General features: G+C 38.4%; 1 protein-coding gene across 8 annotated transcripts in view; it reads right to left on the bottom strand.

Moving 5' to 3' along the window:
• Positions 1-8,188: 8,188 nt before the first annotated feature.
• LOC103972918 (uncharacterized) overlaps positions 8,189-18,685 on the bottom strand; it is a 93,157-nt gene continuing 82,660 nt past the window's right edge. For 6 of the 8 annotated variants that reach the window (XM_065108971.1, XM_065108972.1, XM_065108973.1 and 3 more), the window contains 3 exons: positions 17,657-18,229; positions 17,354-17,564; positions 9,747-11,100 (listed from right to left, as the gene is read on the bottom strand). In XM_065108971.1, the coding sequence (XP_064965043.1) occupies positions 10,985-11,100; positions 17,354-17,564; positions 17,657-18,229 (900 nt within the window). In that variant the 3' untranslated portion in view covers positions 9,747-10,984. Of the gene's footprint in view, positions 8,381-9,746; positions 11,101-16,367; positions 16,484-17,353; positions 17,565-17,656; positions 18,230-18,685 lie in introns of those variants that run through there. The other 2 variants (XM_065108975.1, XM_065108974.1) reach the window with 2 other exon arrangements.

Raw genomic sequence — 18,685 nt, 5'->3', positions numbered from 1 at the left:
GATGACTCCACTCTTGCTCAGTGCTATATGTTGGGCTCTATGACTCCTGAGTTACAGAGACAACATGAAAAGATGGATGCCAGATCCATTCTCCTACATGTCTGCAAATTGTTTGAGGAACAGGGAAGGACTCAGCGATATGAGATATCCAAGAGCCTCTTCCGCACTAGGATGACTGAGGGGACACCGGTTCAGAACCATATCCTAAAGATGATTGAGTGGATAGAAAAACTCACAGGTCTAGGAATGGTGCTAAAGGATAATTTGTGTGTGGACATTGTGCTTCAGTCCCTACCATATTCCTTTTCACAGTTCATAATGAATTTTAATATAAACAAACTTGAGGTGACTCTCCTAGAGCTCCTCAATATGTTGAGGGAGGCAGAGAGTACTATTAAGAAAGAGAAGCTAGTTCTCTACACTGGTGAGACCAGAAAGAAAAGGAAAGTAGAAAGGTCCCTTAAGAAGGGAAAGGGCAAGGGCAAACTAGGTAAAGCAAAGGTTGCTAAGAAAAACCCAACAAAGGACAAAGGCCAGTGCTTCCACTATGGCAAAGATGGGCACTAGAAGAGGAACTCCAAAGAGTACCTTGTAGAGAGGGCGAAATAGAAGCTTGGAGAAGCTTCAGGTACATTCATAATCAATCTCCAATTGTCAGATTTTTGTGATAGTGCATTGGTATTAGATACCAGTATTGCTTATCACATCTACAATTTATTATAAATTCTAGCAAAGCCGAGGGGAGATTGGCAAGAGGAATATTGCATAAAGGTTTATTTATGCTAGACACTACTCCACATATCATGAGTGTAAATGTGTCCAAGAGGAAACGAGATGAGATGAACAGTGCATACCCGTGGCATTATAGGCTAGGTCACATCCATGAAAGAAGGATTCAAAAGTTGCTAAATGATGGATATCTAGATCCATTCGACTATGTGTCATATGCAACTTGCGAGCCTTGCCATCATGGAAAACTGACCAACTCTCAATTTAGTGGAATTGGAGAGAGAGCCACTGAGCTATTGAAACTCATACATAGTGATGTAAGTGGACCCATGTCAACTCATGTCATTGGTGGTTATTCCTATTTCATTACCTTTACTGATGATTTCTCAAGGTATGGATGTGTGTACTTAATGAAGTACAAGTCCGAGGTTTTTGAGAAATCCAGAGAGTATAAGAATGAGGTGGAGAACCAGACTGGAAAGAGTATCAAAATTCTTCGATCAGATCGAGGAGGTGAGTACTTAAGTATAGAGTTTACTCAGTTCCTCAAGGACCATGGGATATTATCCCAATGGACACCTCCTTATACACCTCAGCTCAATGGTGTCTCTGGAAGGAGGAATCATATGCTATTAGATATGGTACGGTCCATGATGAGTTTCGCTAACCTACCCATCTTATTCTAGGGATATGCCCTAGAGACCGCAGCTTACCTTCTGAACAGAGTTCCAACTAAGTTGGTAGTGTCTACACCATATGAGATATGGAAAGAGAAGAAGCATGATCTTAAGGTTGTTAAGATTTGGGGCTGCCCTGCCCACGTTAAAAGACACAACCCCGATAAGTTAGAATCAAAGACAGAGCGATGCAAAATTTGTGGGATACCCCAAGGAAACTTATGGGTATTATTTCTATCATCTCGAGGACCAAAAGATCTTTGTAGCTAAGAGAGCAGTGTTCCTTGAGAAGGAACACATTCTTGGTGGAGATAATGGGAGCTTGATAGAGTTGAGCGAGGTTGGAGAACCAAACTCAAGCACCACTCTACAGCCCGAGTCTATTCAGGTACCTAATACACAAGTTTCAACTTTACGTAGGTCTGATAGAGTGTCCCATCCTCCTGAGAGATATGTGGCACATATTAGAGGAGAGGATGTTGAGGATATTAATCCTCTGACCTACGAGATGACTATTATGAGTATAGACTCCGGGAAGTGGTAAGAAGCCATGAATTCTAAGATGGATTCTATGTACTCCAACAAGGTTTGGAACCTAGTTGATACGCCCGAAGGTATTGTACCCATCAGTTGCAAGTGGAACTTTAAGAAAAAGATCGGAGTAGATAGAAAGGTAGAGACCTATAAAGCAAGGCTAGTGGCTAAGGGGTATCGTCAAAGACAAGGTATTGACTACGACAAAACCTTCTCACTCGTAGCAATGCTAAAATCCATCAGAATTCTATTGGCTATTGCAGCATACTATGATTATGAGATCTGGCAGATGGATGTGAAAACTGCATTCCTCAATGGGAACATCGAGGAGGAGGTGTATATGATGCAACATGAGGAATTCATGTCCAAACTACACAGATAAGGTGTGTAGGTTGCTTAGATCCATTTATAGACTAAAGCAAGCTTCCCGAAGTTGGAACATAAGATTTGATGAGGCAATCCGATCTTATGACTTCGATAAGAACGAAGATGAGCCTTGTGTGTACAGGAAGGTAAGTAGGAGTGCTATCACCTTTTTGGTGTTATATGTGGATGACATCCTGATCATTGGGAATGACGTAGGAATGCTATCCATAGTAAAGGCTTGGTTATCTAGACACTTCTCCATGAAGGACTTAGGGGAAGCATCCTATATCTTGGGGATTCGAATATATAGAGATAGATCCAAAAGGATGCTTGGCTTGTTCCAGTCCAAGTACATAGAAACCATTGTCAAAAGGTTTGACATGGAAACCTCAAGAGAGGTCTCATACCGATGAGACATGAGATATCGCTTTCTACGAGTATGTCCCCAAAGACTCCAGAAGAAAGGGCGAACATGGATATGATACCTTATGCCTCAGCAATATGGTCTATCATATATGCCATGCTATGTACTAGGCCTGATATAACACACGCTCTTAGTGTCACGAGCAGGTATCAGGTGGATCCAGGTTTGAAGCACTGGAAAGCAGTAAAGTGTATCCTTAAGTACTTGAGAAGGACTTAGGATCTTTTACTAGTATATGGAGGTAATAGCCTTAAGGTTGAAGGCTACACTGACTCAAGTTTTCAATCTGATGTCGATGATAGCAAGTCGAATTCAGGGTATGTGTACACCTTGAATGGAGGAGCAGTGTGCTGGAAGAATTCCAAGCAAGATACCACTACTGACTCGACCACAAAGGTGGAGTACATTGCTGCATCAGATGCAGCAAAGGAGGGAGTCTGGGTGAAGAAGTTCATTACAGATTTAAGAGTTGTGCCGGGTAGCGAGGAGCCGATCTCCTTATATTGCGACAACAACGGGGCGATTACTCAAATAAGGGAACCCGGGTCACATCAGAAGTGTTCTGAGGAGGTTCCAACTTATCAGAGAGATCGTAACCCGAGGAGATGTAGCAGTGGAAAGAGTTTCATCCGAAGATAACATTGCAGATCCACTAACAAAGTCGTTGTCTCATATTGTCTTTGAGCGTCACAGGGGTCTGTTGGGAATCAGACACATAGGTGATTGACTTTAGGTCAAGTGGGAGATTGCTAGTCATAGGTGCCCAGCAAGCCAATCACGTGAGTGATGGCATGTGTGACTTGATACAGAATCTTTTTACTTATTACATTTTTGGCGTATATCACTTTAAAACTATTGCATATGTGCATATATATATTATGACGTCCTTGAATTTATGCAATGGGAATCAGATCGTGATGAGATCACGATAATGAGATCGATTCACCTTTAAACACAGATCCTAAATAATCCCGGTCACAGGTTACTCGAGAGGGATATTGTGATAATCAGACAGACTGGTGTGCTGTATACCCGTCCATATGATGGATGCTGCTAGTCTCATAGTTGCTCGTATAGGGACACTAGGGATACAGTACAGGTGCTCATTGGAGAATGAGTTCATTGATTGATCTGCTTACGGAATACTGGATGGTTGATGATGCCTTATTGTTAGACAATGATTCCGTAGTCCTAGTGGTGTATCTGGTCCTTAGACTTGAGACACCAAGGATGTCCTGTATGAGTGCTCCACTCTTTGATACCAGACTTGTAGGTTTGGCTGTCCCAGATCTAGTATAGCTGGTCACTAGGAGTGGTAGTTAACCTTACGAGGGCTATTGAGTGTCGATAGAGGATCATCCACTCTCAGCGTCATGAGAGGAATATCCCATGTGTTCGTGCTCAAACAAATCCCTGGCCAGGGTCATTCGGGTTGAGAGAGAAAGAGTTCTCCGAGAGAATCCGATTAGAGCGAGACTCGAGTAGAAACCGTATGGGTCTGACAATATCATGCTCGATATACGGTCTCTGGGATATTAGATGGATGAGGGACTATAGGTACACGGTAACTGAGGACAGAAAGATCCAATGGATTGGATTCCCCTGTATCGTCTGAGGACTACAACGTAGTGGCCTAGTACGTCCGTAGTCGATGAGTCAAGTGAATTATTACAGAGATAATAATTCACTGAGTTAGAAGGAGTTCTGACAAGTTTGACTCACGGCCAGCTCGATATTGGGCCTACAGGGTCACACACATATGGTAGGCATTGCGATGAGTAGAGGTTCGGATATGAGATATCCGACGGAGCCCTTGTCTTATTAGATGCAGATCTAATACCCACTAGGGGAGGACTCATTAGGGTTTGACAGGGGCCCTCTATAAATAGGAGGGATTCAGAGCCTCATAGGCTAGAGCCTTTGCTTGCCTCTCCTATTCTCTTCCCCCTCTCCACCTCAAAGCAGGCCTGGAGTTTTGAGGAGCATCATTGCAGCCCTATTGTGTGGATCACCGCTAGAGAGGAGAACGCTTGACCTCCTTCACCCTCTCCTAAGGATCTACAAGGAAATAGGGATATACGATCTCCCTAGGTAACACAATCTACTCTATACGCTGTTTTAAGTTTCGTGGATTTTGCGCACCAATCTTCGCACGACGACGAACATCTCTTTGGGAATCAGGGATTTTGTTTTTTTGTTCTTCCGCTGCGCATGTGATGTCGCCCCCAAGATTTCCCAACAACTTCGCCAAGTTACACCCAAGTTGCTCCGCTCCTCGATTTTGCATTGAGTTGATGGTGGCCCTCGCGCCCACTATTCCACGAGTCAGCCCTCCCTTGAGTTCGATCTCTATATTGTCTCCAAGTGTGCCTTCATTTGTGTTGCTTTGGGTCGCTCCCCCATTTGATCTCACAATGCATCTACCAATGCATTCTCTCGAGCGAGATCATGCGACGACTCCTCGCCACTTGCTCAGTCCATTGATCTTCGTGGAGTTGTTATTTATTGAGGTACTCCTCCTCAACTTGTGAGGTCCGTCCCACATGATTCTCCCTCTAGAGAGCCGGGACTTATCCCTCCTGGATAACTGTCCCATTGAAGCAACATCTCTCTTCGTTTCGGAGACCACCATCCCCTTGGACTACTCTGATCTACTGAACAAACTGCGCATTGTTCTGCCTCCTGCAAACACACTTGCTAGATTGCGACTCCACGTCAATACAGCCCCCGCTGCACCACTCAAGGCCTAGCAATATGCTGAACTCGTTGCACACTTCAGCCTCCTACGGATGTATCCTTCACATACCGAAGAGAAAGTTTCAATGCTCCATGGCGTCGAGTTTCGGTCGCCTTGGGATGGCCGCGAATATTCCATCATCTGCATACAAGCCCATGCATGAGTACCGAATTATTTGAGTTAGCAATTCCCCTCACCTCTGTGAGCTTTGCACAACTCTTTCAGTCGCTGAGAAACTCATTTCACCCTGGATGGTCTCATCCTTTACCAAGCACCTCGCTTGCCTTGAGCACCATCAAGTATAGTTGTCAACGTTGAGCCGTAGCTCAACCTCAGCCATCCCAACCTTTGTGCGCTCCGCATTCTTCCAAGCTTGTCTATTCTCGTGGTGCCTCTTCTGCGAAGGGTTGGCCATTCCTTTGAATGCCAATCTCAGATGCCCGCTCCACTGAGCGACTCTTTTCCTTACATCTCCATGCCCGTTTTCCCCCAAACGGTCGCGCGTGTGCTAACTGCCCTCAACGCAGCCCCGCTAGGTCCCCCACATTTGCATGCTAAGTGTTTCTATGAGTGCTTGTCCCGCTTTGATACCATCTGTCACGGCCTTAGCTGGTTTTGCCTAAGTCGTGCGGCACCCTTGCGTGTCCGTTCGCAAAGGTCAGCCTCCTCGAAGCCTCCCATGGTCCCTTAGGACCCACGAAAGAGAGAACGGGATAAAGAAAACACCTCACTCGAGATCCACAAGCAAACATCTCCGAAAACACTTTATAGATAATGCAAATTACAAATAGACTTTCCAAGCTCTGAATAGTTGCACAACAAAGGATAAAATGGTCCACTACAGATCGAAAATCTCTCATACGTGTCCACATGACACAACCTTTATATACAAGCCTAAAGCGGCCACCAACCTAACTAAAATGGGACTATTAAGCCTTCAGCCATCCCTCTACATGTTGTACAAAGCATGAACATACCAAAAGACACGGACATACATAAGCATTACATCAAACATCCTGTTTCGAAGTTTGTCCATGACATGCTTCTACAAGCAGGAAAGAATGGGGTATTTATAGACCCCAAATGGTTTTAAAAATGGAGCCAAAAAAACTCTCATCCTAGGTTTTTAAGGTATTAGTGGTACCACCGTCATTATTAGGTAGTACCACCACCTGCACCTTTAACAACTAGCGGTACTACCCCCTAGTCTAGGCGATACTACTATCTACCAGACTGAGTCTTGACAACAATGGTACCACCACTTGACAACAATGGTACCATTATCGGGTCTTCCAAAAAAAGTATATTTTGTACTTTTCCAACTCATAAGCGGTTCCATCACCTGACCTAACTCTGGGTCACTAAATTGGCCTCCCAAAGAGTCCAACTCAGCCCTAGATCAGGCCCAATGGGCCCCTAATTGAGTTAGTAAGGTTCCTCCCAAAACTAACTCAATTTTCATCCTAACTATGATAATTAAGACCTAAATAATTACAAGACAAAAAAATCTATGTTGTCCGTCATGTCATTGGTTTATCCAAACTCCTGGCGAACATTTAGCACATCGTCCAAGCCTTCGATATATCGCCCGATCGATCGATATGTTGACTCCTACAACATCCGATCTTGGCGCAATATCTGATTCTTCCAGCCCGATGCCCGATTTCTAACTCCGGCCCAACGTCTAATTCTTCTACTTTAATTATTTTTCCTTTTCATGATCAAAGTTAGTCTAGCATCACTTTTTTCAAATAATATATTAGATCATAAACTCATCAATTGATTTTATCATCAAAATTTGAGATTCAACAAGATTATCTAAATCTCCTAATATATATACTATTATTAATATTATTTTTTAATATCATTTAGAACTATATCATTAATTTTATTTTAAAAGTTATTGGTCTAAGTCATGACTACAAGACCAATATAATAATATAAAATATAATTTAAAATATTTATTATAATTCATATCTCAATATATCATCCTATGCCACTTTGATAGTTACTAATCAAATAAAACTTAGGGATATAAGTTACAAATAATATTTACTATATTTTTTTATCTAATTTATACAAAAATAGTTTAATTAATAATAAAATAATAACCATAATGATCATTGAGCATTAATCAGCATAAAAAAAAAACTCATATGATAGCTATAATCATGATAAATATAAACCATGCTTTTTATATGAAAAATAAATATCATTTCATAATTTCCTTTCATGCTTATGTATTTAATAACCATATAAATATCTAAAACAATAATTAAATTTTATAAATAACATAAGTAGTTAAATTTTATTTTTCATTTAATTTTGATAAAAATATTCATCAAGTTTTATGACATAATATATTATTACCTAATTATAGTTATTGAAATAATATTGCCAAATCAAAATGGTAAAATTATAAACAAAGGATATCAGCCAAAAATAATAAGTTTTATGAAGGTATAATAGCAATTTTGTAATTATAGACATAAGTAAAAAATAATTAATTTTCAAATGGCAAAACTAGCAAGAATAAACTAAGGACACATATTGGAATTTTTTTATTTCTAAAGGGTAAAACTTAAAAAATGATTTAAGGGCATATTAGAATTATTTAATTTTTAAAAGGTAAAAATATCTTTTTATTTAATAAAAAATAAAACTCTAAACACTTCTCTAGTAGCCGTTGTTGCATTACATTGTGCCCACACATGTAGGTCCTCACCGATAGTGCAATTGTTGTCCATCGCTTACCCACCACCCATGGATGTCATGGTGAGTGGATGTTCTCATGCAATCGACTGATTTTCACATATGTCGCCTATGGCTATCACCCTCAATAGTGCTTCTCTTAATAACAAGCTATCAATGGCAACCTGTTGAACAAATATGAGTAGCATGTTGTGGTTCCACCTATTACAATGTCCGCAAATAGGTGAGAAGCATGGAGGAATAGATATAGAGATCAAATAAGATGGACAAGATATGAAAACAGATCAATAATATTGTCAAATCATTCAAGCAACATATAATCAAAACCAAATAATGCCTTTTTGAAGGGTTTTAATAAATAGATCTAACATATTTTAATATAAGGTATTTGATTTCAAAACATGGCTTAAATACTAATTGTAAGCATAAAAGCTATAATTATATTTCTACTATGCGAAAAAACTTTAATGCTAAAATCGAAATCAAATAACGATATATCAAGATTAGGATTATATTACCTTTGATGCTATACAGAAAACATTTATCTAATATGCAAGTACAACATCGTCGACTCCGAAAGACACACTGATACCAATCTATAAAGAAAACTAAACTCGCATTCTTCTCTTTTCATATCCTTCACAGGACCACTATAAGTGATGGATAAGAATTACGAGGAGATGAGAAAATATTTGTAATTTCTCAATGTATATTGTAATATAACGTTATATTTTGAGTCTTTAGGAACTCATGTCTATCTATTTATAAGCGAAAGTAAATGATCTAGGATAAATAATTAAGAATCTCTTCCATTAAAATTATCTTTTAAAGAATTCTATCATAATTAAACTTTCTTTCAATTGATCATTAATCATAATTAGAATTCAATTAGATCTATAATATATCTTAATTAAATAGGAACACATAACCTAACAATCACCTACCTGTTTGTTGATGCAAAAGCTACAGCTTGTCGTCATCATCACACACGCATTCGAAATCAATGACAAGAATGATGCCAACAACTCCATCTTCCAGAATATTACCAGAGGAACTAAAGGCGTATTGAAGGTGTAAATAGCGAGAAGGTGACAATCCTGAGTGGGATCGAGAAGTGCAGGCCCTACCCACTTTACAAGTTGGTGAGGGAGGAGCTGTAGAAGATATTCCTAATGGGAGAGAAGATATGATCCTCGAGCGAAGAGCTCGATAAGGTATTCGATGCGAAATGGGATGGTGCTCCCCTCCCCAGCTCACATATACATACATTCTCATCGTTGGATGCATCAAATTAGCAATATTTTTCATATCATATAAGATAGACATATTGGATTTATGCAATTCAAGATCGAAACAAGACCACATTTGTTTTATGAATTTCATGATTATATTCAAAATAAACGAAAAACAGTATTATAATAAAAAAAATTAACATAAGCAAATAATTTAAAGTATTTTTATATATTTATTAAATTATATTGAAGCGATTCCTGTGGGAAAGTTCAGAATGAAGTTTCAGGATGAGGAAATTTATTCTGAAGGATGACCATAATCTAAACACTCATAATGAGAATTAATGACGCATTCTATGTCCCTCCAATCTTCAGGTCACAAATAATTGAGAAAACAACTGTTATTATAATCCACTCAAATTCATCCTAAATTTCTGGTTAGCAGCTTAAATTGAAAGCTCTCACTTGTCAAGGCACCGGATGGCATTAACCCCCTCAAAATGCTCATGAACACGTTTCACAATCAACTACCTCCGTGGTACACAGCTTTACAGAAATCTGGGTCACATATAGCAATCATGCACAGCATTCTTACTGATCGAAGTTATAGGGAAGCCACGCAAGATACCACGTACCATATTTATCTGAGCTCACAAAAAGATTCTATGATGGAAGTTGATGACCCAAGTTAATGTTTAGATACCTGCAATTATTTGACTATTGCCATTCAGTTGCTAACTGCATCCTGGTTAAAATTTGGCCCGCTTATTCACAGATCAGAATGGGGCCATGACAACAAATTGGTTCAGCTATCTAATTCTAGGATGGAATAGAATAGATATACAAGTAGAGGGGTAAAATTTACCAGACCTGACCCCTCCTTGACTTGCCTCGTGTCTTTCCTTCTGGCTCTATACTGGATTGGAAGGACGAACTTTTCCAAGGTTATTAACTGTTATCGACAGATGGTATAAAAATATGAGGATGGATGACTGGGAACTTATAAAGATCAGTCATCATCTGATAGACAGACTACATCTGAGTTAAAAGGCAACCTAACAACATCAACGTGACTGAGACAATCCGCAAGTTGTTGAAGTACGATTAGTTGAGGACCAACGATCGAATTTTGGTGTAAAGTCAGCTAACTGGGACGAGTTAGGCTGGTTAGCTCGTCCGGAGTCCTCAGTATCCACATGAAACTCAACATCAGATGGGGAGGAACCCCGACAAACAGATAGAGTATTTGAAACAGATGACCTGCTCGTAGGGATAGATGCAACTTGTTCCATGGTAGCTGAACCTACATTCACAAGATAGTGCTGCTGACTGGTTATCCCATTTGTACAAACTAGATTCTGAGAGGGCATGGATGTGTTAGTTCTGAATCGATGCAGATGTGGAGCAGGCGCACGGGTTTCACTTCCAATTTGAAGGTTTGCCAGGGATGGAAGCATCGGGCTGAAGTGAGGTCTAACTGAATTACTTGAGTAGACTGGAGTGATCAGGCGGGCTATCTGTCCAGAAGAAATGGATGAGGCTCGAAGCCTGACCGACACAAGTGAGGTTGGGGCTACAGCAGGCAGTACAGTAGACAGTGCAGTACGGACAGAGGTTGACGGTGACACAGATCTCTGGAAAAACTGAGTTTGGGATATGACTGAAGTAACTGCTGCATTGTTCGCTGAGCTGGAACTCAAAGAGAGGGTAATAAAAGAATGATGTTAGTATCTGCTCATCAATAGGTTGAACCAAATAATCATAAAAAGAGACAACTGAGCAAGAAAAGAAAACAAAAAAGAAATCAAGAAAGATAAATTATGCCTAAAATACATTTTTCTCGAATGATTTCATATAAAGATACCAGAATGTTCGACGTAATAACCAAAAAAATGGACCTTCAATTTGCTTAAGGAACCAAGCTGCTAAGAAAGTCTCAGAAATCCAAGTGAAAAGTGGCGATAAACCACCAACCTGGCTCTTTGAAGCCATTTTTCAATCCCTGGTAAAATAACTCAGTAAACAAAGTCACAATCACATGTTCCTTCCTCAACTTCCAACTTTAATTCATGTGCTTATTTGTGAGGCCAAATTCAATTCACATGAAAAGGACTTATCTTGTTTGTGTATAATCAGATTTCATCATAATGGATTCACATGAAGTTCAAACTGTCGTTCAACAACAACAACAACAAAACCATAAAGCAAGGATTGCCATTTCGAGTGCTAGACCCATTTTAGTGATCTGGTTGGACCGGTACATATGATTAGTATTGGTGTACCATGTTGTCATGGAGCAATGTGGCCAAGGTGTTTGACACTTGTCCATGACGCTTTCCGATTCTTGTTTTCTATCGTTTTCCATGTTTTCGAGTGTTTTCTATTAGGTAGCATGTACGTGCTAGTACGTAAAGGAAGAAAAAGGAGAAAAAGGACAAGTGGAGGAAGAGGAAGAAGTTAAAAGAGGAAGCGGTGGAGGAAGACGGAAGAAGCAGCAAAGGAGAAGGAAGAAGGAAGAAGAGAAGAGGTGGGAGTGTACCTAGGGTGATAGAAACTAACAAAAGACAGCAGCAGCGACATCAAAGAGCAATGACGACAACAACAGCATCGATAGTCACAAGAAGACGGCAGTAACGAGAAGAAGAATCGTGCGATGCCGAATGGCAATAGCGACGATAGTAACATCACGAGAAGATGGCAACAACGAGAAGGCTCACACGATGTCGAATGGCAATAGAGACGATACATTGCTTGGTGATGTCAGCGGCAATGAGAAGAAGGCTTGTGAAGCAGCAACAACGATAATATTGTTGCAAGAAGAGGGCTTGTGGTTGCTATTTTAGGTATATTTTCTTTTTTAATGCTGAGTTGGACAGGCCTATCACTATCTTAGTTTTTTTATTTGAGTTGGAACGGATCGTCTGAGATAGGAAACAAGAGTATTCCGCGCATCGATCCACAATCAGATTGGTACATATCGCCCGTTCGTACCATTTCAGATGGTATTACAATTCTTGTCATAAAGTCCCAACTATTTAGGGTCGAGTCAATTACATCGATCTTTGCTGCCAATAGGTTATGTAAAAGTCATAAGTTATTTAAAAAGCGCTAGGCGCTAAGGTCCAAAAACGCTTGAGGCGCTAGGCGCTCGCCCAAGCGAAGCGAGACGCTAAAATATAAAAACATATAATATAATTAATAAATATAATTATTTAAATAAAAATATAATATTAAATTAAAAAATCTTACAAAATCACAATATCACATTAACAAAAAATCTTAAAATTCAAAACAATAACAATAATTTCAAATAAATAAAAAATAGCAGTATTAAAATCAAAATAATATATTATTAATCTAATAAATAAAAAAATATTGTTAACAGTATAATGTTTATATACTGTTAATAGTATACTATTGAGTTGATGTGAGAAGAGGTAGCAGCGAGCAACGATAGCGAGAGCAGGAGCGGGTGAGGCAAGCGGCAACAGTGGTAGCGGCAGCGGTAGCAACAAGAAGCGACAGTGGGAGCGACAAGCGACAGCAGTAGTAGCGAGCAGTGGTAGCACGAGCGGGAGCGACGAGCGGCGACAGTTGCAACGACAACGGTAGTGGCGAGCAGCGACAGCGGAAGCCGGAGCGACGAGCGACAATAGTGGCAGCGGTAGCAGCAAGCAGCGACAGCGGTAGTGGCAACAATGGCAACGGGAGCAGCAGGAGCGGCGATAGTGGCAGCGGTAGTGGTAGCAACGAGCAGCGGCGAACATGGTTAGGGTTGGGAAGTCGTGAGAGGAAGGCTGATATCAGTGCTTTAGTTGGTTCGATTGAACCAACTAAAGCATCGGAGATCGAACCAGACCTAAAATGCTGGTTCGGTCGCCTGGTTTAACCCGGGCGCTCGACGCCTGGGCTCGGGCAAGCGCCCAGGCGGCACCTCTTTAAAGTGCACCGCCTAGAAATGAAGCGAGGCGCTCGAGCCTCGCCTCGCCTCGCCTCGCCCGAGCGCCTATTGAAATCACTGAAAGTCAGATATATAGATAAAGGTATTTAAATCTTTAATCATAGTTTCTATTAAAAATTTTTAGGTCTTCCTCTGTCCTCATCCTATTTGTAATCATTTTATCTCTTCTAATTGTCACATCTATAAGTCTCCTAAGCACATGTAAATCTTAAAAGATTCTTCCTAATTTTATCTTCTACTGAGATGATACCTAATTGTTCACAAATAAAAATATGTCATTTGCTATCTTTCCTAATAACTCCATGCATCCACTTCAACATACTTTTTGTATATGTTATTCTTAATTGCCTAAATCTCAGATCCATAAAGCATTGTTCTCTTATAAAATTATTAATTCAATCTCAAAGGTACTTAAACATCACAAAGGACTCATATTGCCCCTCACCTTTTTAATTATCATATTTTTACTTTATAAATAATATTTTCATGAATCTCTATATCTTATTGAATAATTGATATAAGATACCTAAATCTTTTACTTAATAGAACATTTTACCATCCAACTTGACGATATCCTCTTGTCTATTCCCATAGTATTACTAAAATTACATCTCATATATTAAGTTTCAATCTTGATCTAAGACCTTTAATTTCTAAGCATTATGTCCACAACTTAAATTTAAAATTAATTCCAATTAGACTCTCATCAAGTAAGACATAAATAATGTCAAATAAGGAGGTTTGTACTAGTAAGTTCATCTATTATCAGTGTGAAAATGTAGGGACTCATGCGGATCCTTGATGTAGTCTTATACTAACAAAAAACTCACTAGACAGACTTCTAAGACTAATGGTTACATTATCATAAATATCTTTTGTAACATCAATATATCAGTAGATACACCTTTCTTTTCTAAACCCCACTATAATAAATCACTAGAAACTTTATCATAGGCTTCCTTTAAAGCAATAAAAACCTATTGTAAGTCTTTCATTTTCTCTATATATTTTTTCATTAATTGTTTTAATAAATAAATCAAGGTTTGAATTGCCGGTCCGAGTCGGTGTGCCGACTGACCAGCAGCACAACACGTGTTACTTCGTACCGATGTACCGACACATGGTATGTTGATCCATACCGATGTTTAAACAAGAAAAAGAGGTTAAAGAGGAAGGAGAAAGGAAGAAGGATGAAAGAAAAGGAGAAGCGCAGCAGTACCTGGGCAACGGCAGCATCGAAGGGAAGCAATAGCATCACAGCGACGAAGAGGTCGTGCCGCTATCGCAACACAATGGCAAAGCGACGAAGAGGCAGTGCTATCGCAGCATCACAGCGGCGAAGAGGTAGTGCTGCTATAGCATCACAGTGGCGAAGTGACGAAGAGGCAACGCCATTGCAGCATCGCAATGGCGAATCAGCAAAGAGGTAGAGTCACTATAGCGGTAAAGCAACGAAGAGGCAACACCGCTACAACATCGTAGTGGCGAAGAGGTAGTGTCACAGCTTCATACACGAGAAGAGCCCTATTATGCTTTTTCTTTTAATGCTGAAATGGACTAGGGCCCACCACTTTTTGATTTTTTTTACTATTTTAATGCAGACCACTCAAAACAGGGTGGTCCGTGTATTGGTCCATGCCTGGACCGATGCATACCACCCAAACCATACTAATTCGAGCGATACAGCAATCCCTGAAATAAATGGCTTCTATTGTTGATCTTAGCACAAAACTAAATTAGTTAAATTGGCACTAAAAAGTCCTTCCTCCATTCATCAGACATCTTTCTAAATCTCAAAATTTTATTAAATTAGTTAACTAAGTTATTCCTTAGTCCCCTAAACTTCTTTAAACCTCAATAGGGATACTATCAAAACTTTTTCAATCTTTTTCCAAACTTCATTAGGGATAACCACTATTATCTGTTGTTAAAGTTAAATCATTTGTGGAATAATTAAATAATTCTAAAAGTAATTTTCCATTTTTCTTTAATTTGTTCTTATTAACATGTATTTTTTAATCTTCATCATTAATACATTTAATATTATCTAAATCCTTACACTTACTTTCCCTAGCTTTAGCAATTCAATATATATATATATATATATATATATATATATATATATATATATATTCAAATTTAGTATCTAATTTATTACAAAATTATCATAAATTTTATATCTTGTCATGCTAATTGCTCTTTTTGCCTCTTTATTAGATTCATATATCTTTTAAATTTCTCTTTATTTTTATAAATTTTCCAATCTTCAAAGCATAATCTTTTAATAATAATTATTTTCTAAACTTTCACATACCATCAACTCTCTTAAGGTTGTACCTCTATCTTTAGTTTACAAAAAATCTCTTGTTAGGCTCCGAATCTTATTGCCATCATAGTTCAAATAATATTAATATCATCCTCATGTAGGTTCTAAGCCATCTCTCATTCCATCCTATTTTTAAAATCCTTTACATTATCATCTTTAAAATTTCATAATCTAGTCTAAATTTTTCTACTATCTTTTCTTTCCATTTTCTACAATAAATATCTAATAATTCATGAAGCTTTCACTATATGAAACTTTATAGTTCTTGCATATAACTTTATCTAACTCTCTAGTGATATCTGACCTTAGTTGTTAACACTCTTATAACTAATTAAATATTCATCTCTCTTGAAATGAGTATTTATAATTATAAGATTATACGAAGTGGTAAAATCCAAAATCATATCACCCTCTTCATTTCTCTTCCCGTAATGAAAGTCCCTCATGCACCCCTTTAAATTCAAAATATATTTTTCTTACGTGACCATTTAAAGCTCCTATAATTATAAATTTTGACGGTTAGAGATATTCCTTTAGATGCGAAACAATTGAGTAAGCATGATGTGAAACAATTGAAAACATTAAAGTAGATTCTTTTAGATCTTTTATAGGAACCACACAAACATAACAATCCCCACTTCTTCTATATAAGTTCAAAAATATACATACTTGAAAATACGCATCTATACACCAAGGTATCCCATCAGAATTCTGCATGGTGATTTCACCATAAGTAACCCTTTCGAGATCAACTTCATAAATCATGATCTGCAACTATGAAAAGCCTAGGAAGAAAAACATATATTGTCAAGATCTAAAACAGACTTTTACATGCATAAATGTATTATATAAAATTTTAAACCATATGAATTCATATATCTAAACATGTTTTCAGAAAGTAGATATATATAGTCTCAGTTTCCAGATTTCAAAAAGGACATCCAAAATTCCAAATCACTGATACCTTTTCGTTCTAGGCTTGTTTATATTTTGGATCTTGGTCAATTTACATAATCTAAATTTGGATATGTTTCAACCATTTTTTGTCAAAGATCCAACGGAAGGCCTGTGCTTAAACCATTCATATATATTTGATACAGTATACATGCACAACAAAATACATTGAAAAATACACAATAATGGAGATATGAATATACTAAAAGAAGTCATGTCAAAGCATGCACACTTAACAAAAGACATGAAGCATGATTACCGCTTCATGTTATCTTGGCAGCATATATCCCGCCACTTACTCAACTAATGCCTAAACCTTGAGTAGCCGATAGTAACTCTACCTAAACTTCCCATCTGTTCCACTAACCCAGTCCAATTTAAAATAATTACAAGAAGGTAAAGCACAACTGTGCCTAAAAGTAGAACGGCAACATTGATCAAATTTTCCACCTGCAACTCATAACCAATGAGCTAATCAAAGTGCAATAGTGCATTAGTCACCTTGACACTGAAATGATGAGGTACTTACAGTATTGCACTGATGCTAAATCAAGTTCTATGTTAAAGATCCAGAAAAGCCACATGTAACATGCATATATGTTTGCGGGACAAAAAAATGTTTAAAAATACTAAAAGAGAGATTTCCAAACAGTTCATCAACAGAAAACAAGTGCCAAGCTGATTTAGAAATCATTCCATACCTTGCGAAGACGAAGAAGCTCTTCCCTTGTTATCAATAAATTTGGCCCTGAACTCTTCAGCTAAAACTTGATTCATGAAAACTTTGTTGTAAATGGTTTCAAGAATCTCTTTGTTCTGACGAAACTGCGACTCCTCATCCTGAAGTAACACATCGTATTTTCTCCTTACCTGCTCTAACTCCTTGTCACACTCTAGTTTAAGTTTTGATTTCTGTACAAAAAATAACAAGATACAACTATCAATGATAATGAGCAAAAATGATGGCAAGAAGAGTATTTGAATATTGGTAACAGAAAACAAACCTTATCATCATGCATCTTAGAAATTATATCCTCATGTATTCGTATTCTAGTCAGTTCATTTTTCAATGGCTCAGGATGAAGCCCTTGAGTTGGCATCAACTGTGCAAATGGAAAGAGGGGATAATGGACTGATTCTGGTTGAGTAAAAGTGCATGTTAAATCTTCACTGATATTTCCTTGCAATCTCCTTTCTGAATTTGGTAACACTGAATTCTCAATAAACTGGGAGACGAGAGGATTAGACTGTCCAACCAGCAAAGATGATAATACAACTGGCACCTGCATTGGCACATCATTTTGTTGGGAAGATTGCTGAATCTGATCAAAAGGCTCTTCTCCAATTTGAGATGAAACTACACTTCCTTGATTCTGTGCAACCAAGGATGCTCCAGTACAGACAGCCAATGGATCAAGGAACGATTCCAAGACAGTCATGTTATGATTGGTCGGATTGACTTGTAAGGTGCCAAAATCAGCTGAATTTAATGCAGGAATTTCTTGGGGAAAGCCACAATCTTGGACATCCAGACCAGCAGAGTCTTCAGGTCTTTCATGCCCATTGAAGCAAGGTTCCTACGGATGCACGATCAGAAGTAGAATGTGCTCAACGTCCTAGTACAAAAGTCAAAGATGCAAAAACCTAGCACATGTTTCCCTTTTTCCCAAGTGAAGCAATCAAAACTTGTACTATGGTGCAGAAGAACAAACAGAATACAAGTTAAACTAAACCGAAAAGATAAATGTCATTCAAAAGAGGCAGACACTTGAATATTAAAATTTAACTCGTAAGAAACCCAAGCTACAAGTTAATGTGAACATAAAAACTATCCCTACACCTTAACAAAAATTAACAAACAACAAACACATGAAAAAATAATTCAGGCTCACACATACAATCCACAAGAAAATGAGGATGAAGCTGAATGTTGGATGAATTTCTGATTTAAGAATGGCCTGAACTGCTTGAAAATAACCTGGTAAAAGCCAATCACATAAAATCCATAACAGTCACATAAAACAGCAAATTAT

Source organism: Musa acuminata, chromosome BXJ2-5 (assembly GCF_036884655.1).
Source record: "Musa acuminata AAA Group cultivar baxijiao chromosome BXJ2-5, Cavendish_Baxijiao_AAA, whole genome shotgun sequence".
NCBI classification, from domain to species: domain Eukaryota; kingdom Viridiplantae; phylum Streptophyta; class Magnoliopsida; order Zingiberales; family Musaceae; genus Musa; species Musa acuminata.
This window is presented reverse-complemented; position numbering and strand designations above follow the sequence as displayed.